Consider the following 24,206-nt stretch of genomic DNA (forward strand, 5'->3'; position numbering starts at 1 on the left):
ATCCCAATGAACCACTATCATCAAGCACAGCAGAAACATTATCAATATTATGAGAGTTTTCAGATTCAGTGAAGTACCGACAAGTGAAGCTTGCGGCGGTGAAACAAGTTGACTTATCACGAGATGGTGAATCAAGAGTAGCAGAGGTACTCAGAGTTGTACCTTTTCTTGTAGTGGATGGTAATATGGCGACTTTAGGATCGCGAGATTTACCCATGATGGAGAATTTGCAGCGAACAATATCAATCCAAGTGAACTTCCAAATAAAGCTATGCTCCCCGGCAACGGCGCCAGAAAACAGTCTTGATGACCCACAAGTATAGGAGATCGCAACAGTCTTCGCGGGAAGTAAAACCCAATTTATTGATTCGACACAAGGGGAGACAAAGAATACTTGAAAGCCTTAACAGCGGAGTTGTCAATTCAGCTGCACCTGGAAACAGACTTGCTCGCAAGAGTTTATCGGTAATAACAGCTTTATAGCGATAGTGAAATAACGACGATGTAACGAGAGACGGTAGTAGTAATTATAGTAAACAGCAGGATTAAAATACTGTAGGCACAGGGATGGATGACGGGCGTTGCATGGATGAGAGAAACTCATGTAACAATCAAAGCAGGGCATTTGCAGATAATAATAAAACGGTGTCCAAGTACAAAGAAATCCATATGCATGTGTTCCATATATAGTCGTACGTGCTCGCAATGAGAAACTTGCACAACATCTTTTGTCCTACCAGCCGGTGGCAGCCGGGCCTCTAGGGAATCTACTGGATATTAAGGTACTCCTTTTAATAGAGTACCGGAGCAAAGCATTAACACTCCATGAACACATGTGATCCTCACATCACTGCTATCCCCTCCGGTTGTCCCGATTTCTGTCACTTCGGGGCCTTTGGTTCCGGACAGCGACATGTGTATACAACTTGCAGGTAAGATCATAAAACAATGCATATCATGATGAAATAATAACATGTTCAGATCTGAGATCATGGCACTCGGGCCCTAGTGACAAGCATTAAGCATAACAAGTTGCAACAATATCATCAAAGTACCAATTACGGACACTAGGCACTATGCCCTAACAATCTTATGCTATTACATGACCAATCTCATCCAATCCCTACCATCCCCTTTAGCCTACAGCGAGGGAATTACTCACACATGGATGGGGGAAACATTGCTGGTCGATGGAGAGGCGTCGGTGGTGATGATGGCGATGATCTCCTCCAATTCCCCGTCCCGGCGGAGTGCCAGAACAGTGACTTCTGGCCCCCGAGACGGAGTTTCGCGATGTGGCGGCGTACTGGAGGGTTTCTGGCGACTTCGACTTCTTTTTTGCGATTTTTAGATCGAACCCCTTAAGTAGTCCAGAGGGGGGCGTCGGAGGCCAGCCGAGGGGGCCACACACTAGGGCGGCGCGCCCCCCCTGGGCCGCGCCAGCTTGGTGTGTGGGGCCCTCGGGCCTCCACCTGGCTTGCCCTTCTAGCTCCCTGAGTCTTCTGGTAAAATAGGCCCATTGATATAAATTCCGAGGATTTTCCCGAAAGTTGAATTTCTGCACAAAAACAAGACACCAGAGCAATTCTGCTGAAAACAACGTTAGTCCGTGTTAGTTGTATCCAAAATACACAAATTAGAGGCAAAACAATAGCAAAAGTGTTCGGGAAAGTAGATACGTTTTGGACGTATCAATGATGGCGATGATCTCCTCCAATTCCCCGTCCCGGCGGAGTGCCAGAACGGAGTTTCTGGTCCCGAGACGGAGTTTCGCGATGGTGGCGGCGTTCTGGATGGTTTCTGGCGACTTCGACTTCCCGTCTCGCGTTTTTAGATCGAAACCCTTAAATAGTCCAGAGGGGGGCGTCAGAGGCTGGCCGAGGCGGCCTCACAGTAGGGCGGCGTGCCCCCCCTCCAGGCCGCGCCGGCCTAGTGTGTGGGGGCCCTGGGCCTCCCCCAGGCCTGCCCTTCTGGCTCCGTGAATCTTCTGGAACAATAAGCCCGTCAACATAAATTCCGGGGATTTTCCTGAAAGTTGAATTTCTGCACAAAAACAAGACACCAGAGAAATTCTGCTGAAAACAGCGTTAGTCCGTGTTAGTTGTATCTAAAATACACAAATTAGAGGCAAAACAATAGCAAAAGTGTTCGGGAAAGTAGATACGTTTTGGACGTATCAGGTACGACGCCCGGTTGTCGCCGGGGTGGATCCGGTCTGGGGCCCGGTCTGACCGGCCCTGGGACCCGGTTGGTCGGCCTCTGGGTCGGCTGGGCCTCTTCCTCCTGCCTCTTCTTCCTCTTCCTTCTTCCTCTTCTTTCCTTCATCTTCTTCTCTCTTCCTTGCACCATGGGAGTTCCTTCTCTCTTGGTCCTTGTCGATGTCGGCACCTATAGACACCATGATGATAGGCATGAGGTAGCATACCATTCAAGTTGGTGTTGAGGTCGACCATAGAGAGGAAGGAGTTCACCTTGACATATATGGCGGGGGTTTGTGTTGTTAGTCCACTTGGGGAACTCCTTGGCCACGGTGTAGCGTCGACGATAGGCGGGGCTACATCAGTTAATAGTGTGACATAAACCTCACGCTAGCTTGGACGATAACATAGAGAACGTGATCGCATGTGCCAATGATTTAATCAAAACCTCCTTACCCGTAAAGCAAGAATAAGTTCCAATCACCCTTGGGCATGTTTCCTTATCCAATATTTGAGATGCTTAAAAGAACCATTCTTGGATCTGCCAACATTAGAAGGCATGTCAACATATTTCTTATTCAATGTTCGCTAGGGAAATGTAGTATAATCTTCAGATGTCGTCTTTGTAACTTGTGGAAAACCCTTTCTGAAGAGAATAGACGACTCGCCAATATTAATTCGCTGACCTGAAGCATTAGAGTATGTCAGCAACAAATTAGAAACTTACTAGCTCCATCTATAGCTTTATGTCGGCAACTTATTGAGACGCACAAGACTCCATCACTTGGAACCTCACTTCAAATGGGGAGTACACGACGACATCTGCTTACAAGGTGGAATTCTTGTGAGCCACATTAACAAATATGAACAAGATGGTGTGGAAGGTTTGGGCCCTCCAAAGATCAAGTTCTTCGCTTGGTTGGCCATCCGCAATAGAATTTGGACGACGAATCATCCTGGGAGAAGGGGTTGGGACAATTGTAGGCTTTGCCCGCTTTGCATGCAAAGTCAAGAGACGACGTCACATCTTTTCTCTCAATGCCTCTACCAAGAGGCTTTGGGATATGGTTAAGAGTTGGCTTGGGATTCCCTCCGTCCGCACTCATGAGTGGGCGGGTGATGCGTCCCTTAGGGAGTGGTGGAAGATAATGTTGTGCAATGCAATGGAGAACCGAAAAGCCATGTCTTTCATAACCATGCTTGTCACTTGGACAATATGGAAGGAGCGTAATGCAAGAGTTTTCAACAATACGTCCACGCCCCCAATCATCTTACTTCAAATCATTAAGGACGAAGCTAAAATTTGAAGCCCCGCGGGTGCAAAGCATTTGAGTTTTGTAATAACGGGAGAGTAATCAGTTTGGAACTTTTGTTTTTCTTTCTTACTTTGTCTTGTCAAGACTCTCCTACTTATTTAATGAATGGAGGCAAATCTTTTACCCCCTTTCAAAGAAAAAAAAACAATCAAAGAAGCATGCTATCATCAACAAAATGGAGGTGGTTCACTTAGGGTCAGTTTGGTTGCAGACCAAAAGAGGGATAGAATGGGATGGTTCTAATTTTGCATGCATTTGGTTGTAAATTAGGAGGGATGGTACCATCCACCTAACGCAATATACCCTAAAGATGCCGAATCAAGTGATACTCCAAATTGACCGGACCTCCTCATCCACGTTTTTCTAATTCGTGGACCGCTTCCTAATCTCTTTTCCTGGCACTAATCCTGAACACCCATCAGAGCTCACCGCCAATGCGCATCCTCATCTCTCAGAGCCGCCCCGTCGATGCCGCCGGCGTGGGAAGGCCGCCGGCGAGGCCAGCCACCTCGTGCGTCGTGGCAGCGTGGGGATGCCGCCGGCGAGGCCAGCCACCTCGTGCATCGTGGCGGTGTGGGGAGGCATGCACTTGATGTCGCCCATGTCGATCCATCCCATCCACCAAATCTGATCCATTCCATCCCATATATGTTTGTCCATCAACCAAACAAACCCTTATGGTGCTGGACCATCTCGCTGTACAAAACGCGGAACACCACTTCGGTGATTCGCGAGTCAGCAAACGGTGGAGCAGCTCAAAATTACACAAATATGCCACCGCCGAGTGAAACACGGTTCGTCCTTTTCTCCCTCGCTCTCTATTTTCTCATCCCCGACTTCCAATCGACCACGTCGCCCCCGAGAACCCCATGCCACCGCCACCGACTGGCCGACCGCCACGAGCCTCTCCTCTAGCCACCGTCCTCACGCGTGTTCTAGCCACCACCAGCCTGACATCTTCCAGTTGCATATTCGTACGACGGCAACACCCCTGTACCGACGACGAACGACTCTGCTTCCACTCTTGCCAAGCTGCACTAGTGGCGACCGTTGCCGACAGCCTCCTCGACCCAGCCCTCAAGCAGCTGCAGCTGCAGCCGGAATCCCCCATCCCCGACCAGCCAACGAAAAAAAAAGCGACCAGGCGGCCTAAGGGCATGAGCAATGGAGGCAGCTATCCAACTAGGTATGGATAAAACTTTTGACATATGCATACCAATGTTATGGTTCCATTAATATGTCTTTCTCTCAAAAGCTGATTTGGTTATTCTCTTTCTCTCACACATTTTCACTCAGTTTTCACTTTATGGCTGAAGAGGCTACCTCCTGATAAAGAGGTTGCCTCCTTATCCGAATCTAATTTGGATCACCCAAACCAAGATAAAGCTACGAGGCAACACGCCATGCCCTAACTAGGCCACATGACCGGCCACGCTGTAATATGGCATGCCACCCAGGCAAATCCTATATGCCAAGAAGTGAGCCTAGCTCATTCGGTTAGGGAAGTGGATGTACAACCCAGCCACCCAGGTTCAAGTCCCCACAGACGCAGAATTGGGTTCTTATTATAAAAAAAATACACTGTAGGGGCTTCCCCTACCGTATTCCTTTCAAAAAAAAATCCTATATGCCGACCAGGTCGGTGGCTACCGCGCGCCGCACACCCCCGCGCGCGCGGTATGGGCCGGCCTGGTCGGCCCAGTTCGTGTTATTTTCTGTTTTCTGTTTTATTTATGTTTTCTGTTTCTTTTTTTCTGTTTTTTTCTTTTTCGTTTTTTCTTTTCTTAAGATTTAATTTTTTAAATTTAAATATATTTAAATGTAAAATTTTCTATCTCAAATATTCGAAAAGAATTCAAATTCGAAAATTGTTCAAGTATAAAAATTGTTTAAATACGAAAATTGTTCAAGTACAAAAATTGTTCAAATTCAAAAATTGTTCAAGTATAAAAATTGTTCAAATGCGAAAATTGTTCAAGTAAAAAAATTGTTCAAATTCGAAAATTGTTCAAGTATAAAAATTGTTCAAATACAAAAAAATTAAATATAAATTTTTTTCAAATTCAAAATTGTTCAAATTCGAATTTTTTTTCAAGTTTGAAAATTTCTTCAGAAATTGTTTTTATATAAAAAATAATAAATTTTGAAAATTTGTTCCATTTAAAATTAGTTTGCAATTTAAAATTTGTTCCAATTTAAAAATAGTTCAAATCTAAAAAATAAAAAAGCTGTTTAGATTTGAAACCGCGGTCATGGGCCGGGCCCAACAACGACCGGGGGTGTGCGGTTGGTCGTTTCCCACCGAGCAGGTCGGTGTAAAGCACCCCTGCCACCCAAGCAGGCCGGCCCATCTAAAACGAGCTGCAGCCCTGCCGAAAAAGGAGGAGCCAGCCAGCCAGCCCAACGTTTTCCACTCCTGACGCGTCGGCCCTGGAGTTCTGGCTATTGCCGAACACGCCCTAAACCCAAAATCTCCGGCACACCAAATCCTCCTCACCGCCGGCGACCATGGTGCCGCAGCACGGCATCCTCCTCGCCGTAAACCTCATCTCCGACCACTTCGGCCCCCTCGTAGCTGTAAGTCCCCCGATCCACCTCCTGCCCTCCCGCTCTTTTCCTGCGTGTGATGCCCTAACTCCTGCTGCCTGATCCCCCTCTCGCAGAAGGTGTGCGAATGCCTCCTCCGCCACGGAGCGCTGCCGCTGCCGGAGATCGTGCGCCGCGTCAGGCTCCCGCGAGGGCAGGTGAAGAACACGCTCCTCATCCTCATCCAGCACAACTGCGTCCAGGCCTTCTCGTCCCCCAAAGGCAAGCCCAAGCCCGGATGCAAATCCCTTTTATTATAATGATGATCTGTGATTCGACGCCTCTGCCTGCCTGCTAGTCCGTGACTGTGACCCATTTTTTGTCTTGTTGTAGTGGCTGGCCGTAAGGACGAGCCGCCGGTGACGCTCTACCTGGCCATTTTTGATAATGTCCTGCATCGGCTGCGCTTCTCAAAGTTCCTCGCTGTCGTCCGTGCCGACATCCCAGAGGTCCTTACCTGCATTTTATTTTTGGTTCACGCTCTGCTACACTTTCATGTTAAAATTCGGGATTGATCCATTAATGAGTTATAATAATTATCTGAATGCTAAAATCAATGTGGACTGTGGTTTTTTTTTCCCCACCGATGAACTGTGCCTTGTGATTCTCTTAGCTAGATGCATCTTGACCTTGGTGAATGTTTGGTTGCCTTGTACCTAGCCTCTTATTTGGGCTTGTAAATAACTCTCTACCTTTTCAATCTATTGAAATGCAAGCTTTGCGTTATCTCAAAATAAAGTATGCCTGTAATTATTGGTTTGTGATAGACTGATAGCTGATGACAGCAATTGACAAACAATATACCTGGTCTGAACTTACATTCTACTAGTTCTGGTGCTGTTTTTGCTCCAAAATGTGGCCTAGGGTCATTGAACAGAAAAAAGTAAAGTTCATCTTAACTTCATGACTCTGTTTATTCAGTACTCAAAGCTATTTTTTCGCAGTTTATGACTATTCATATGTATCTTGCAGTCAGAAGATCTTATTGAGGGATTGCTTCAGAATGGTAGGCTGACATTTGACCAACTTGTGGAACGCACCATCTCTAAAGTGCAAGATGGTACGTCTTTTTCATTTATCGAACTTGTTATGGGATCATCCCCTGTTCTTTTTTTATGACAGTGTTCTCATTCCTTCTCTTCTGTAATCTTTAATATTTGCCGGTGATCGTGACTGCTAATGCTTTCCCTGATAATGGGTCATTACCATGTTTCAGGCACCATCGGAAGGGAAGAAATACGTTTGAACTTCAACAAACTTGTGTATGCACGTTATGTGGAACGTTGCCCAAAACCTGAACCTTTTTTCAATCCACTCGGAGATGAGGAACAAACATCTGCGAGGAAAAAAGTTACAAAAGTATGTAAAATGATCCCTGTTATGGACATTCCTGGTCATTTCATAAGTCTGCTCTCTAGTTATTTACTGTTTCCCCTGATAATGCATGCAGACATTGTTAGATGTTAACTGGACTGGTTACTTTATTACTTTGGCCTTTGTAATTATGCAACTTTGCAAAGGGCAAACTTACTAGCTCGATGGTTAAGGAGTTTCAAATCTCTCTTTGCCAGGCTGCTGATTAATAACATCTTACACTTTATCTCATACAAAACCAATTTTCTACCCGGGGTGGTAGCTACCCAGATTAACGTCCGTTAGCCTAGTATACTATAGCACACGGCCTCTTTTTCTGACCTAACCCCGACTCGTGCTGCATGATCTACCGGAGCTTCATTTTTTTTTCTCTTTTGTTCTTCTGAACTGTCTACTTGAGCTCCGACTGGCCGCCGCTCCTGGGCTCCTGCGCGCTGCCCGCTGACCCCGCCCCGAGCTTGTGCGCCAGCCGCCGGGGCCGGTTGGCCCCCGCCACCACTCCAGTTCTTTACCCAGGATACTGCCATGTAAATGGATGTAGCTCCGTGCTGTGGAGGTCGGGGCCCCATCGATGGGGAAGATGGCGAGATGCCGGTAGGGGAGAAGCAGGTGCGGCGCGGGCCGTGGGAGAAACAGGGGCGGTGTGGTTGGGGAGGAGCATCGGAAGGCCCCCCCCCCGCGTGCCCTCTGGTTTTTGTTTGCTCCTTTCTTGCGTCCGGGAGTACCCGTGGGAATTTAATTTTTTTCTTGGTGGGTACAAACATTGTTGGGTGGGCTGTTACTATGGGTCAGATGGGGAGAAAAGAAGATGGTGACGGTGTTAGTTAGAAAACTTCAGTACACGGCTGATCCAATGGTGTGAAATGCCGTATTGGGATCATTCAATGGTTGGATAGAGGGGTGCGTAGCTAGCCAGGTGGGTAGGCCAGTATTTCCCTTACCTCATGTAAGTCGTAACCTATATACTGACTAGGTGAAAACTACTTTACTAGTACCAAAATTTTGATCCTTTGATGTTTTACTGTCCTTTCTTCTTTTGATATGTCCTGTGTATGATTTACGGTTACATGGCCTGACAAAATTGTCTTTGATACAGACTGTTGAGGAGGCTCTTTCACTTGAGAAGAAAGTTATCAATACTGCAACCCTTTCTGACCCAGAGAGATTTTCTGAGATCCCCTACAGCATGGAAGATTGCACCGAAGATCCTCCAAAACCCGTTTCTGGTGCTAAGGTGTAGTACTCATTTTCCTTATTGCCATCACCACTTTATGCAGTGATTTCATGCTTTTACGGAAGAAATTGGCATTTGTTGTTTTTGGCCATCCTGTTGTTGAACCAGAAGAGACAAAGTGGCATATGTAGATTGTTTGTTAGTGGCGAATGCTTTGTCTGAAAGTATATAGCAACTGGCAAATGAGTTAGCGATATGAAATGCACTATTATCGTCATGTAATTCTTTATTGTGAGGAATTCGTCATGTAATTCTCTGTCATTATTTCATCAGCGGAAACACGGAGCCTTTGAGATAGATGAAGAGCTGAACTCAACAATTCCAGAAAATGAAGTACTTTGGCGGGCAAATTTTGAGAAATTTATATTCTGTCTAAAGAAGAAGGTATTTCTTTGATTAATGGATTTTCATAGGAATTATGGAGGATTCAAATATTCATGAATTTTCCTGTGGGCTGTTTGATTTGTCTTAGAATTTTTTCCATCTACTTGAACCTCTTTAAAAGAATTGTTTTCGGTGCAATCAACAAACTCTAGTGCAAAGAAAATCCTGCAGAATTCAAATAGGCATTACATTGTCATTACATTGCAGTTATACGCTTATCCTTCTTCTACATATTTGGAATCCTGTAAATCAAAGATGGATAATTGGATAGCATATTTGTGTAGACATACATCTTTATCTTTTCTGTCTGCAGCAGTGTTTCTATATTTCTTCCTTCTTGTTTGCATTGGGGCTTCAAAAAGTAGAGTACCAAGCAAGCCAATCTATTCTACAAAATTCAATAAATGTCTATTTTTTTCAAGGTTTTTTCCTAAGTCAATTTTTCTTAAGTTTGACCAACTTAGTGGAAAGTTGTGGCAATATCTATGACATGAAATTAGTATATTATGAAACTACGTTCCAGCATGCATGTAGTGACATTAATATGGTGGTGTAAATATTGCTAATTTTTCTATGATGTTGGTCAAACTTAACAAAGTTTGAGTTAGGACAAACCTAAAAGTGCACTTATTTGTGGATGGAGGGAGTAGGAGCTTCTGTAGTGTATTGTATCAGCGTTGCTACATAGCCATGCTACCTTTGAGAAAACCAATCAAACTTTTCTTCCCACTGTGTTGAGCCGGTTTTGCTTTTGAGTGGGTTCCAAACCATGCACAGTAAACGGAAATGAGAAATTAGACCCCGTTCACCTCTACCCACAGTCCCTACCCAAGCATTTATCTCTCTTTCTCTCAACATAGCACCGACGGTGGGATATCTCCTGGAACCAACCAGACCAGCAGCAATAGAAGCACAAGTCCAGCTGGGGAGCTTTGAGGCCGATGGCAGAAAAGTGGTGGGTTGCGCATGAGCAGCATCTTTGTTCAGTTTGGCAATGACCTTGACCACAGGGAGATCTTGCAGATGACCTTGAGGAGCTCCTTCGCATGTGGAAGATGCCAAGCGGCGTATGGTATGGAAGAGTCTGAGCTGATCCTCAGAGGGGACAAGCCGAAGTGGCAGTTGGCAGCTAGCGTTTTTTTTTTTCAGTGAGCCATGAGCTTATTTCTTGTGCCGTGGTCAACTGAAACTTACGGGTTAGATGTTAGGTTTTCTTTCGGCTTGACGTGATAGTTCCATTGTATACGATGGACAATAGCTTCTCTGTCATCTATTTAACTGCTTTTAATGCACGTCAGAGATGCCCTCAGGGTTTCCTACCATGTGCTGGACATTGTTGTTGCACTTGCATACATCTTTCGTGCCAAGCAAGTTTTGTTGAAGGAGAAACTGTCCACGTAGAGAATACCGGAACAGGAGTAGAGAATGTGCAGTTCTCATTTGTATTACTCCCTCCGATTCATATTACTTGATGCTAATATAGATGTATCTAGACACATTTTAGTTGTAGATACATCCATTTTAGCATCATGTAATATAGATCGGAGGGAGTAATTTTTATTTGCTTTTGCATGAATGGTGCAGCTGGAGGACCATGCGATTCGACTTTGCTAATGCCCACTTCTTATTTTCCTTTTTGTATTGCAGTTTTGTGCGGACCGAAAGAAGTCAAAGCTGAAGGTTGGCACACATATTATCTGGGAGTCGTTTTTTGAGGCCAACTTAACTGACAACGATACCAACTCTGGTAGCACCCAATATCAGTAGCCCGTATCCTTTGAATAGTACTCCTAGATCCAGAAACAGTGCAATTTTATTTATGGCTTTAACTCATACTTTCTTACAAACGTAACTATTTTTAACTTAAATTTCTGTTTGGAATTCCATCGGTTCTGTTCTTGCCTCTTGGGTGTGAGTATTAAGCAGAAAGCGCTAGTTTCTGTTTTAGCTATTTGTTTTAAATTTATAGCTTCAGCATGGTCTTGAGTTGGCCAGATTAGGGAGAATGACACCTACTAAGTTTAGTCCTGCACTAGCATATGCTTATTGTTGAAGTTCCTCTGTTTTGTGATTTGTGCAAGTTTTCTACTCTATTTACTTTGAAGGAAAAACACTACGTAAGATTCATAATAGAATAAAACAAACCTAGTATACGTGTTTCAGTTAGTTGCATACACATATTCTGCAGAATCCGAGCCAGCACAATATGCCTCCCTAGGTACCAGGGCAAGTAACCAACTTGCTGAAGTACCAATGTACCATGACAACACCTCACTGAAGTTACATGGTTTCCATTTCATTAATTGTTGTCCATGTTTTTATTGATATCGGTGCAAAAAAAATCACTATATTTGTTTCAAAATATGTAAATTAGATAGGGGGAAACACCATCCCCGTGAGCACTTGTGAAGTATTTCTCCAACAAATATAACAGTGTATTCCCTTTTTTCAGCGACATCATCAATAAATGGTATTTTGGAGAAGCTAGGACAAAAGGAAGGAGGTGCAGCAATGACACTCGATCAGATAACACAAGTTCTGGAGGAGTTACAGTGTACTACTTCCACTGATGATCCGGAAGCATTTACTTTTGGTAAGATTTGTTTTAAATGTTCTGTTTTTTTTTTCTGTGCACAATTCCTATGCATGAAAGTTCTGTTGACAAAGTGCTTGGCATAGAGTCAGTTCTAGCTCACAGATATGATCGGCATTATATGGTTGTAAGTCAACCTTGCCACTAGGTGATTGTTACCAGAAGAAATTGGTTCTAGCCCGCTCCGTTTCCTGTATTGAAATGTGTTACTCCCTCCGATTCTGTAGGCTTTTGGGGAAATTGTGGATGGGTTGGTCACTTGGACCTCCACACCCTCTCATATATATAGCTCAACTTAGGCTTACATGTTAACTCATACACTAGAATAGTCTAGACACTACTACTATACTAACACTCCCTAGAATACTCTAGACTTTGCTAATAAACTAACTTAGATTCTAGCACAATACTGGAATATTCTAGACTTTCCTAGGAGACTACTACTAATCTCCAATTCCCCTAGAGCATTCTAGACTCTACTAGAGTACTATTACACTAATCTTAGATTCCAACACCCCCCCTCAAGATGGGCGATGGATATCTATCATTCTCATCTTGTTACATGCCAACAAACATTCCTTACTACCTAATCCTTTGGTTAGACAATCTGCTATTTGTTCTCTAGAGGTTACATGGCTTAACTTCAAGGTTCCTTCGTCAAGCCGTTCTTTAATGAAGAATCGATCTATTTCCACATGCTTTGTTCGGTCATGCTGAACGGGATCGTTAGCAATGTTTATTGCTGACTTGTTGTCGCACCAAAGATTCAATGGCCCTCTCCGCAGTAGCTTCAATTCTGATAGGAGGCCTTTCATCCATAACATCTCACACAAACACACCGCCTTTGCTCTATACTGCTTCTGATTGATCTTGAGACCACATGCTGCTTCTTGCTCCTCCAAGATACCAAGTTTCCTCCTACGAAGACACAAAAGCCTGATGTTGACCTTCTGTCATCAAGGCAACTTGCCCAATCAACGTCACAATATCCCTCCACACTCAAGTGCCCATTGGCCTTGAACCATAGACCTTTTCCAGGACTTCCTTTCAGATAGCGTAAAATTCTATAAGCTGCCTCTAGATGTCCACTTCTTGGGTCATGCATGTAGCGGCTCACCACATTCACGGCATAAGATATATCAGGTCTCGTATGGCATAAATAGATAAGTCGACCAACAAGCCGTTGGTAGCGCTCTCTATTAACTGGATCTCCTGACTGAGCACATAGCTGGTGATTTTCTCAATAGGAGTTGAAGCAGGCCGACACCCAAGCATACCATTCTCATTGAGTAGATCCAACACATATTTCCGTTGAGAGATAACTATTCCTTTAGGAGATCTCGCAATCTCAATACCCAAGAAATACTTGAGTTGTCCTAGATCCTTAACCTCAAATTCTCTGCTCAATCTCATCTTCAGTCGGCTTATTTCATCATTATCGTCTCCAGTGATAACAATGTCATCCACATAAACTGCAAGGATGGTAATACGACGCCCTAAATGCCTATAGAACACGGTATGATCCCTATTACATTGCTTGTAACCCATATTGCGCATGGCTCTCCGGAACCTATCAAACCATGCCCTTGGTGACTGCTTGAGACCATACAAAGACTTCTTCAATCTGCACACCTTTCCCTGGGTGTTGGAGTTACTAAAGCCAGGTGGAATGTCCATATAAACTTCTTCCCGGAGATCTCCATGCAAGAAAGCATTCTTGACATCCAGCTGATACAAGGGCCAACCAAAGTTAGCAGCACAAGAAATAAGAGTTCTTATAGTACTCATCTTTGCAACAGGCGCAAAGGTCTCGTCATAGTCAATCCCATATGTTTGACTGTAACCCCTTGCCACCAACCTTGCCTTGTATCGTTCTATTTTCCCTTTTGGGGATTGCTTCACGGAATACACCCATTTGCAAGTAACTGGACGTTTTCCAGCTGGAAGAGTAACAAGATCCCATGTATTGTTCTTCTCAAGAGCTTTCATTTCCTCGAACATGGCCTCGTACCACTTTGGGTCTTGTTTTGCTTCTTTCCAATCTCTTGGGATCACCACAGATTGCAATGATGCGATGAAGGCCCTGTAGTTCGTAGATAGAGATGCATATGATACATAATTAGCAATGTCATGCTCCTCATGGTACCAATTTGGAGGTTTTCTAGCTGCAGCTCGGGTTCCTTTTCTTAAGGCAATGGGCAAGTCCATTGAATCCCTCGTAATAGATGGACCTGCGTCATCAGACAATTCATCAGTTTCAACATCTGTTGGAGCATGTTGCTCCCCACTGCACTGTGTGTCACTTGTCGTGGGAGCTTTGTTGTTGCACATGTTGCTCCCCTGCACTTGTGTGTCACTTGTCGTGGGAACTTTGTTGTTCTGCTTTGCTCATGCTACGATTTTCTCCGTGTATACACTTTCAAGTTCTCTTCCTCGTTTGGCTTTCTCCATCTCTCTTCACTTGTAGCTTGTCTCCTTGTAGACACCCTTAGATTTTCTTCCTCATTTGGCTTTGTCCATCTCTCTTCACTCGTAGGAGATGAAATTGAACCAACAACAACTCTGGATGGTTCATGTTCCTTTGTCCTCAAAAGTTCACTCTCCCCCTCTCGACTAGCTTCGATTGTGCTAGGAGAGTCAAAGTCAAACAACGAGCTGAGGTCTGTCTTCTCTCCATAGAACGGCTCAGACTCTCTAAATGTCATATCCATGCTAACAAATGTTCTCCGCTCACTAGGGCTCCAACACTTGTAGCCCTTTTGTCCAGATGGGTATCCAATGAAGATGCACTTCACAGCACGAGGATCCAATTTTCCCACCGAAGGTCTATGGTCTCTAACAAAGCAAGTACACCCAAACACCTTTGGCGGAACGATGAACTCATTTTGGCCATAGATCATTTCATATGGAGTCTTCATCCCAAGCACTCTTGAGGGCATCCGGTTGATGAGATAAGTAGCCGGTCATAACCGCTTCACTCCACAAGAATTTGGGCACATTCATGGTAAACATAAGTGATCGAGCCACCTCCAAGCGGATGACGATTCTTCCTTTCAGCTACTCCATTCTGTGGAGAAGTATCAGGACATGAAGTTTGACGAAGTATTCCTTTTTGGGAAAGAAAATTGCCAAATTCATTGTTCACATACTCCGTCCCATTATCTGTCCTGATAATTTGAATACTAGCGTTGAAGCGATTTTGGACATATGCATAGAAGTCCTTGAAGCATGTAAGCACCTCACTTTTATGTTTCAGAAGATATATCCAAGTCATTCGGGAGTAGCAATCAATGAAGGTGACAAAATACTTCATCCCGCTAACAGAGACCACCGGGGAAGTCCATACATCTGAGTGAAGCCGTACAATGGGCAACGTGCTCCGCAGTCCCCGACGCACCTATGATGTCCTGGTGTGTTTTCCAAACTCACATGCATCACACACAAGTTTTTCTTTGTCCACCTTCTTCATTTCTTCAGGGAATATCTTACTCATAGTATCAAAGGACATATGGCCCAATCGACAATGTTGGAGTATCAACCTTGCCTCATCATCATTGGTAACAAGCGTGAGAGCGAGCTGGCAACGCTTCATCGGTTTCCCTTCTATCCAAGTACCACAATCCCTTATGTCTCACACCTATCCCAAGCCTCCTTCCAGTCTTCCTCTCTTCAATTATACAATTATATCGATCGGCAATTATTCGACAATCAATATCATCAACCAAAGAGCTCATAGACACCAAACTCACCGGAAACGATGGAGCATATAATACCGAAGACAATGTAATGGACGGAGTGCATTTCACTGTGCCGACCCCTTTCACAGGTTGATAAGTTCCATCGGCTGTTTGGATTGTCTCTTTATGCATGGGTGGATGTGGAGTATATGATGCAAACTCACTCCACTTACCCGTGACATGTGCTGATGCTCCCGAATCCAGAATCCAATTTGAACAAGTTCCATTTAATGCGAGGCTGACTTGAGATTGCTTCTGTTTGTGCAAGATTCACACAATTTCCTAGGATAGTTGTTTTTCCACTTTGTTTTGGAATTTCTGCACTCTCCCTTGATTGTCTCAACTTCTCAATCTCCTTGAGCAATTGAGTCATTTTCTCAAGTAGCTTCTCAATTGTTTGATTCTCCCCCATTGATCAATATTGCTGAAAATCACCAACAAACCAGCTTATGTGCTTCTTCTCTTCTCTGCTATATTTGACCTACTCTTGAAGATCTCTCGACCCCTCTGGATCTTTCTTCTGGCTGCACACGCAGCTTAGGTCTCTCCTCTGTCCTCTACTCGCACACGCAGAAATCAGCACCTTTGCTTCTCCCTCTTCACTGCAAGCCACAAGCAGCTGCACCTCACCCAGCTGCTCCCTTCACCACCACTCTGAACGCTGCAGACGGTTGGCTCCGCACCTCTGCAGCAGCTCACATCAACACTTCTACCTGGGCAGCACTCCACTCCTCTGCCCGTCTGTTGTATTTCCCCTGGATTTTGCGGAACTCCACCTCACTCCACCGAATCACCACAGGCAGCCCATAGCACACACCATCACTGCCTCTAGCTCTGATACCATGTAGGCTTTTGGGGAAATTGTGGATGGGTTGGTCACTTGGACCTCCACACCCTCTCATATATATAGCTCAACTTAGGCTTACATGTTAACTCATACACTAGAATAGTCTAGACACTACTACTATACTAACACTCCCTAGAATACTCTAGACTTTGCTAATAAACTAACTTAGATTCTAGCACACTACTGGAATATTCTAGACTTTCCTAGGAGACTACTACTAATCTCCAATTCCCCTAGAGCATTCTAGACTCTACTAGAGTACTATTACACTAATCTTAGATTCCAACAGATTCATATTAATTGACTTCAATATGGATGTATCTAGAACTAAAATGTGTCTAGATACATCCATATTGAAGTCAATTAATATGAACCGGAGGGAGTAGCTTAATTTATCAGTTACTATGTTTTAGCTTTGTAGATACGATCATGTGAACCAGTCCACACTTCCCAGACAAGGAGACAAGTTGATTGGTCTATACATGAAAGTAATCCTAGTTAATTATGACATCTTGTAATGCTTTCATAATTAATTTGAGCCTGATTGCTGTTAGTTTGCTGATACTGGCGTCTGGCCCGCTATTTTGTGAAAGTATGCTCCATACATGATGTAATCACCTCCTAGGAGGCTTGTACCCTTCTTCTGTTCAATGAAAACAAACGCGAAGTCTTTGCATTTTCTTGAAAAATAATACAATATTCAGACAAAGTGTGAAAAAGGGATTTAAAAACCTACTGGAAATCATGCTGTAGAAACCTAATTACCAGTCTTATTCTATTAAACACTTCATACAAATTTAGTATGCCAGCCTTGAGTGAACGTTATAAGTTCTTTTTTTGTAAGATTCATAAACACTTGCTGTTCAAATTTAGTATGTTAGCCTTGAGTGAATATCATAAGTTCTTTTTGTAAGATTCTCATGACAGTGCTACTATATTTTGTAGATTTGCGCCAAATGGTTGAAGCATGTAAAAACGAGGAGGTACAGGGTTGCATTACTGTTTAATACTATATATGTGTTAAAAGGCACTTCTCTATCCATCTAACATGTACATGTCTTTTATGCGTGCATTATAGATTGAGTCACTTGTGAAAAAAACTTATGGGCAAGAAGCTTTTACAATCTTTAGGCTGTTGGCACAAGGTCGTCCAGTTGAGACAGATCAGGTAAGTATTCGTGTACATTGAGGAAATTATATATCTATGCACTGTCATTGTTCACAAACTATTTGTGCTAAGAAAGCTTTTATGGTGCATTAATTTTAGTTATGTGCTGACATCGTCCTGTTTTATGATTGTTTACTGGATGACATAGTTTCCTGCAGCAAATTGCAGTGCACAACACTAAGTTTGACAGCATATGTGCAGATTATCGACACAACAATTCTGGACAAGCAGATTGTTCATTCAACTTTGTACAGATTATGGAAGGATGACTACATAGATACAGCAGAGGTCTGTCTCATAATTCCATCAGAAAAATAGCATATCTTGTTTGGACAGCATAGAGGGTGGTAAACCCCCTTGATTTAGATGTTCATTCGTTTATCCAAAAGATAACTTTTACTACTCTGACAATTACTATTTTATTTTATCAGGCAGACTGCCCCTGTTACCCTTTTCAAATGCATTATGATATATTGTGTTACTTTCAGCATAAATGTGCATACATTTATATGCACTTTGCAACTTAAGAATGTTATTTGTGATTCAACACAGCTTGAAACTAAGCACAAACTTGATCAGAATAGTTGATACAAGAGTGTCATAAAGTCTGCTTGACCCATTAAGCCTTTAAACACAAAGAATATTCAGTTATATGTTCCAGAGGAATTGCTAGTTCTTTCGTAAATGTTGCTCGAACATATTAACCCACACTGTTTAAGGTTGGGATTGCAGTAACTTGTAATACCAGAACAGCATAGAACTTACTGCAACCATAAGCTTTACTAGCTTAATTTTCCATTAGAATACTTGGGATCGCCGGTGTTATGCTACCAGTGACAATTGGGCTAATAATTATCTGGAGAACCAACTATCCATAAACAATATATGTGAAAGTGACTGCCACAGTAGAGAATGGCTGGAAACAGGAAGTTGGATGCGTCTGCTACTAGTATTTTTGTGCTTCTATTTTACTCTAAATGAATGTTGCATAAGATGCTAAACACATGAAATGTTTTCAAGTTACACAGAATGGCATTTTTGCTCCAAACATGTTGCCATGCCAAAGTTACTGTCAAAACTTAGTTCTGCGATAATAGTACTGAATGGAGAGACAATTTTTGTACCAACTTTTAAGTTTCAGCTGCTTTCCTGGACCAACAGTTCCAGAACAATAAGTCTGCTACCTCAGTATCCCAAGCTAATGTATGCCCATGGATTAAAGCTATGAGAACAGTTCCTAAACTGTTATACTTGTTTAGTAAATTACAGGAATATTGATGTACATTACTACATTTTCAGTTCATAGGACTACAAAGTAAACCTAGTTTTGTGCTTCTGTTCACAATAATTCCCTTATCTTTACAGAAAGTTGGTTCCACACCAGGAACAGGGTACGCGCAGTTTTTTGTATGGAGAGCGAAAAATACATTTCGTGAAAAGTACATCGATAATCTCTATCATGCTGCTTTGAACTTGCGCTTGATGGTGAACCGCATGGCTGAACTTCTACTCGAGGTTATCTTCTGATCATCCTTCACCATTGCAGTTTTTTAACTGTAAGCTGAGATTGCCCAAACTGAAGATTGTTTTTTTGTTTTACATACTTGACTTCATGATCCATGTCATGGTCGCTGTATGCCCCATACGTGGATCATAGTTCATGCATCATTGTATAATGCATTTTAATATTGTATCATATGTGTAATTCAGTGTGCAAGTTCATCCCAAGTGCAGACCACAAAGATAAGCAACCACGTAATTTAGTTGGAAGTCAATAATTTCCTTTGCTGCCATATAAAAAAACCTTCCTAAGAAACAACTGGTAAGTTAATAAATGGAGCAAGCCATTGGCTATTGATGTAGAGTCGGATACCGTGCCATGTTATTAGATGAACTCTTGCCATGCTGAGATTAGCTTGTTTGCTTGAAGCATGTTTTACTTGCGTTGACTGATATGTGCAACCTCACCTCATGAATTGCTTAAATGTCATGTATTGCAGGGTTCGATGGATGAAACAAAGGTGAAGAACAGAAAGAACGTTTTGATCCTAATGCTGGCTAGACACGATGACTCTCTCATGCTGTTCCATGGGTTTTGAAACCCTTTTGGAAACACTGGACCTGGTGTTGGGAGCCAAGTAAGAATCCTACCGATTCACTTGGTTCTTTGGTGTGTGGGCTATATATACAATCTATAATCATACACAATAGGTGCTCTAGAATTCTCGTGCGTTACAAGTAAGAAGTGAACTTTTGCTTATTCTGCTGGATGCATATTTTGATCAAGTCAGTGTGCCACATAGTGTGCTGCATCTAACCATTTTCGTCAGGACTTGGCTGAGACGAGGTTCCTCCTGCACGTTTTTGGTAATGACAGTAAATTCGATTTCTTTGTTTGACGCATGTGTCAGTTTTTTATTTTAATCATGCTCAGTTTAAGACCCCAGATGTGCACATCCCATCTCTCTCGACCTTGACGCACTTGAGTACTGGGATCTTTGTAATATCCAACGTGCGTTAGGGGAAAATGCATTTGGACCTTACCTTTTGTTTTCCACTCGTTATCATAGATGTCAGGTTATCCAATCGTCAGGAAGGCGGAACACTTGCTGGCTAAATGCCACTCCTACCGGCAGGTCGCGGATGATTGGAACGGATAATCGCAATAATTTGCAGCAAGTTGCCGATGCTGCGCCACCCGGAACGGCCACCATGGAACACCCAGAAGGGAGGTTGCAGACGCGTCGTCACGCACGTATGACCATGGACTTGTGCAAGCCGTACCGAGTGCGCCACCGTATCTCACCCATGTGCACACATGCTTGAAGGAGCCTACAGCTAATATGGCTAATGCAATTCTCCGGCGGAGGTCAACTGCGGCAGTTAGCTGGAGACAAATAATCTAACGAACGAAATCCACAATAATAACCCGCTGATTGGGCCTCGTTCCCCGGGGAATGTTCGACGGCGTACCAACCTCCACCGGCAACAGTGTGATCGGGAGGAAAGGCTGTATGCAACTGATCCGCGTACTGCGTACAGAACTACAGATAGATAAATTGTACTTGTGTATGATTGCGTCCACCCATTGTACGTACGTACGTATCTACACGAAGAGGTGGAAGGTACCGCTGACGGTGGTAGCGTGTAGCTTATGCTCACAATGCACGCGTCTCCATTTCCAGGGAGTCGTCGTATTTGTGTAGTCCAGCTGGTGACAATATCGCATGCTGTTTGCTAGTGGCTTTTTTTTTTTTTTTTTTTTTTTTTTTTTTTTTTGAACACGGAGCGCCCCAGAGGGGCTAGAACCTTCATAAATAACGACGATGCAGGTACAAGTTATTACAAAGAATCCCAGGAAAGTAGGAAATTACATATGGATCCCTAGTATTTGTAAGAAGGACCTTGCTAAAAAATAAGAAAAAGCAATCGAGTCCTCCTTCTTCATCGCGGAGCAACGAGCTCGGCACGCTGCTGCCATGGACATCGACGGGGACATCACCACTTGTCTTTGTCCCGGCACAGCCCTCAGCGACCGAACTCGCAAGGGGCCTCACGGAGGAGGTTGAAATAACGCCGGAGATGCACACCAGCTTGAAAGGCCTTCTCATGGCCAAAGATTTCTGCAACCCATGGAGGATTGCCGAAAAGATGCTCCTGGATGTGGTTCTTGAACTCCGATGCCACTCCAGATCGCCAGCAGCTGCCTCATCGCCCTCCCTTGTCACCACCTTGGAGCTTGAGGAGGAATCGAAAGAAGTAGCTAGGGGGCAAACCAAAGCAGCAGAGGTATTCCAGCTTCGCATCCGAGAAACCGACTCGCCATCAAACCCTAGGCACCTGCCACAGGCCAGGGGAGGCAAGCGTAGAAGGTGGTGATGCTGGAGTACCTCAGAACCGGATTTATTTGGGCAGGGTCCGATTCCCACCTTCCCTAGACTCCACCTTGGAGCAGAGGGAGAGGCAGAACTCCAACACGCCGACGAAGCATCCGGAGATTCGCCGGTGTACCTGCCTTGGCATGCCTTATTAATGGAGATGCTCGCTTCTCCGTTCACCACATGCGCCGCCGGAAGTGACCCCAGCGCCACAGCAGCAGAACAAAGCTTCGAGATACCCTGGCCATGGCCGCCAAAGACCAGGGAACTACTCCAAAACGCCACAAGGGACCAAACTACATATAGACAAATCCTAGATCTACAGCTGGTGCATCTCCATCGGCCACTCCAAGCAGCGAACTGCAAGGAGCGCCTCCGGATCTGCCCAGGGAGGTGGAAGAAGGAGGCAGGCAAGGAAAGGGGAGAAAGAGAGAAGGAAAGGGGAGAAAGCTAGTGGCTTGAGAAAGCTCCAAGGGGCCCTGCCTCTCTTCTGTCGATTATATCTTTTTTCGAGCGTGAGCCAAAGCTTCCCGATTTGGCATTGCGTAAAGTGTGGAGACGCATAGACCTGTTTCACTGCTCCTTTTTTTTTTTTCCAAACGACCATTCATGGCCGGATTTCATTACCTAGAGATAACGAAACATCGAAGCACGCCCAGGCGTGAAAAAAGAAAAAACAGCAAACCACACAGTTTACAGTCGCGCCGCCTATTGCTAACGACACACAGCACAAATATTACAAGTTTCTGACCTAGGGCACCAAACCACCACCACAAAACGCGAGATAAAGAAGCAGGAACTAAGATTAGTCTTGTCCTCCTAGATTCATAGTATCGATGCCATCGTCCACGCTTGTATCCCTGATCCGTAGAGGAGATTGCATCCGTCGAGCACCATCTTGAGAGCCCGCAGCCTGGGAGGTGGTGGCGCTAGCAAAACGTAGCAAACCATAAGCACCCGCTCGCAGATCATCGGCATCCTTCTCTCCATGCAAACCTGCCCAATATTTCATAAAAACAGTGGAATAGCTGATTAGTTCCGCAGGACTACTGATCAGCTTATGTTCAAAGCAGGCACGATTCCGAAGTTTCCAAATGGCCCAGCAGATAGCAGCTAACCCCGCAATCTGCGTGTTTCTGCTTGCAGGCAAGAATTTTGGAAGCCACCAAAAAAATTGTGTGAAGGATCCAGGTCTAGAAGGGGCACCAATTAACTTCCCCACAGCACTCCACACAAATTTCGCAGCAGGACAGGAGAAAAAGAGGTGAGAAATGGATTCATCACAGGCACAGAATTGACAAGTGGCTCCTCCCTGCCAATTTATCTTCAGCAGATTGTCTTTTGTAGCAATGACATTGTGCCAGATCATCCATAGCCAAATTTTGATTTTCAGCGGAATTCTACTCTTCCAGAGATGTTTAAAGGATCTATCCAGGTCTGCACCACACATGTGCTTGTAAACAGAATTAACAGAAAAATTACCACTTTTTGTCAATTTCCAGACAGCTCTATCTTGTTCATCTGAAAAAATGGTTTGAGACATGATTTGATGTATACCATGAATTTGCCAGGCAAGGTCAGGAGTCATCCACCTTCTGAAAGTAAAACGCCAGTTCAATGCAGTTGCCTCTGCCACAAATACCTCCTGCTCATTGCAGATATCATAGATATCTGGGAATCTTTCCTTTAATGGTATCTGATCACACCAAGAGTCACACCAAGAGTCACACCAGAAGCTTGTATCTCTTCCATTCCCCACATTCATCCTTCTGCCAGTTAGGTATATATGTTTGACCTGTAACATATCAGTCCAAAGAGGAGAATCTCCAGGCCTTTTTTTTGTATAAAAACACCACCATGTGTCATATACTTTGTTTTCATAATTTTTTTTGCCAAGGGCCTGAGCCATTCTCCAACTTCCACCACCATTTACACATCAGGCTAACATTGAACTTGTGGAGATTTTTATACCCAAACCTCCTTTTTTCTTGGGTTTACAGATCCATTTCCATTTCACAAAATGATATTTCTTCTTTTCTGCACTGCCAGCCCAAAAGAAAGATCTTATTGGTTTGTCCATCTGTTCAATTCTAGTTTTGTGGAGCAATCTTATAGACATCTGGTAGACAACAATGCTTGAGAGGCATGCATCAATCTTAACCACTCTCCCACCAATAGACATTGTACTTCCCATCCAGCCACCCATTTTTTTCTTTGTTTTCTCCCCCAGGAAGCTCATCTCAGCAACAGAAGGTCTCCTGGCACTCACAGGTGTGCCTAAGTATTTTATAGGCCAACACCCTTGCTGACAGTTAAACAAGGAAGCAAAATCATGTGCTTTTACTTCATCCTCTAGGATCATCATAACCTCACTTTTTTCAAAGTTAATCTTCAGGCCAGACATTGATTCAAAAATATACAAGATAAGTTTCAGATTCACAGCCTGTTCCTCACTGTCCTGGATGAGGAGGATAGTGTCATCAGCATATTGAAGGATAGCTATACCATTTTCCACCAAGTTACTTGCTAATCCTGTGATGAGGCCATTTTGTTGTGCCAGAAGAACCATTTTAGACAAACTGTTTGCAGCCATGTTGAACAGAAAAGGAGCAAAAAGATCACCTTGTCTCACACCTTTATGACTAGAGAAATAAGGACCAATTTTATCATTAACTTTCACACTCAAAGTACCATTGGTTACCACATTCTTTATCCACACCATCCAGTTTTCACTAAAACCTTTCTGGGAACAGCAGACAAACAGAAATTCCCAGTTAACTTTGGCATAGGCTTTTTCAAAGTCAATCTTCAAAACTATGCCCTGCTGTTTTCTGAATTTACTCTCCCTCAGAACCTCTTGCAGCAACATTACTCCATCAGTGATGTATCTC

At 43.8% G+C, this 24,206-nt stretch overlaps 1 protein-coding gene across 2 annotated transcripts; it reads left to right on the forward strand.

Moving 5' to 3' along the window:
- The first annotated feature begins 5,929 nt into the window (after positions 1-5,929).
- LOC127343336 (uncharacterized) lies at positions 5,930-21,075 on the forward strand. Of its 2 annotated transcripts, XR_007877174.2 has the most exons (15): positions 5,930-6,091; positions 6,178-6,322; positions 6,434-6,549; positions 7,073-7,160; positions 7,317-7,459; positions 8,571-8,708; positions 8,982-9,092; positions 10,740-10,839; positions 11,545-11,685; positions 17,215-17,252; positions 17,348-17,437; positions 17,639-17,725; positions 18,803-18,952; positions 19,438-19,804; positions 20,008-21,075. XR_007877174.2 is itself a non-coding variant. In XM_051369452.2 (14 exons), the coding sequence occupies exons 1-14, from the start codon at positions 6,023-6,025 to the stop codon at positions 19,534-19,536; spliced, it is 1,515 nt and encodes a 504-aa protein (XP_051225412.1). In that variant the 5' UTR covers positions 5,930-6,022; the 3' UTR covers positions 19,537-21,075. The 2 variants fall into 2 exon arrangements, 1 of the variants encoding a protein (XP_051225412.1); XM_051369452.2 differs by having other exon boundaries at positions 19,438-21,075.
- Positions 21,076-24,206: the final 3,131 nt, after the last annotated feature.

The sequence above is a fragment of the Lolium perenne genome, chromosome 3 (assembly GCF_019359855.2).
Source record: "Lolium perenne isolate Kyuss_39 chromosome 3, Kyuss_2.0, whole genome shotgun sequence".
Lineage (NCBI taxonomy): Eukaryota > Viridiplantae > Streptophyta > Magnoliopsida > Poales > Poaceae > Lolium > Lolium perenne.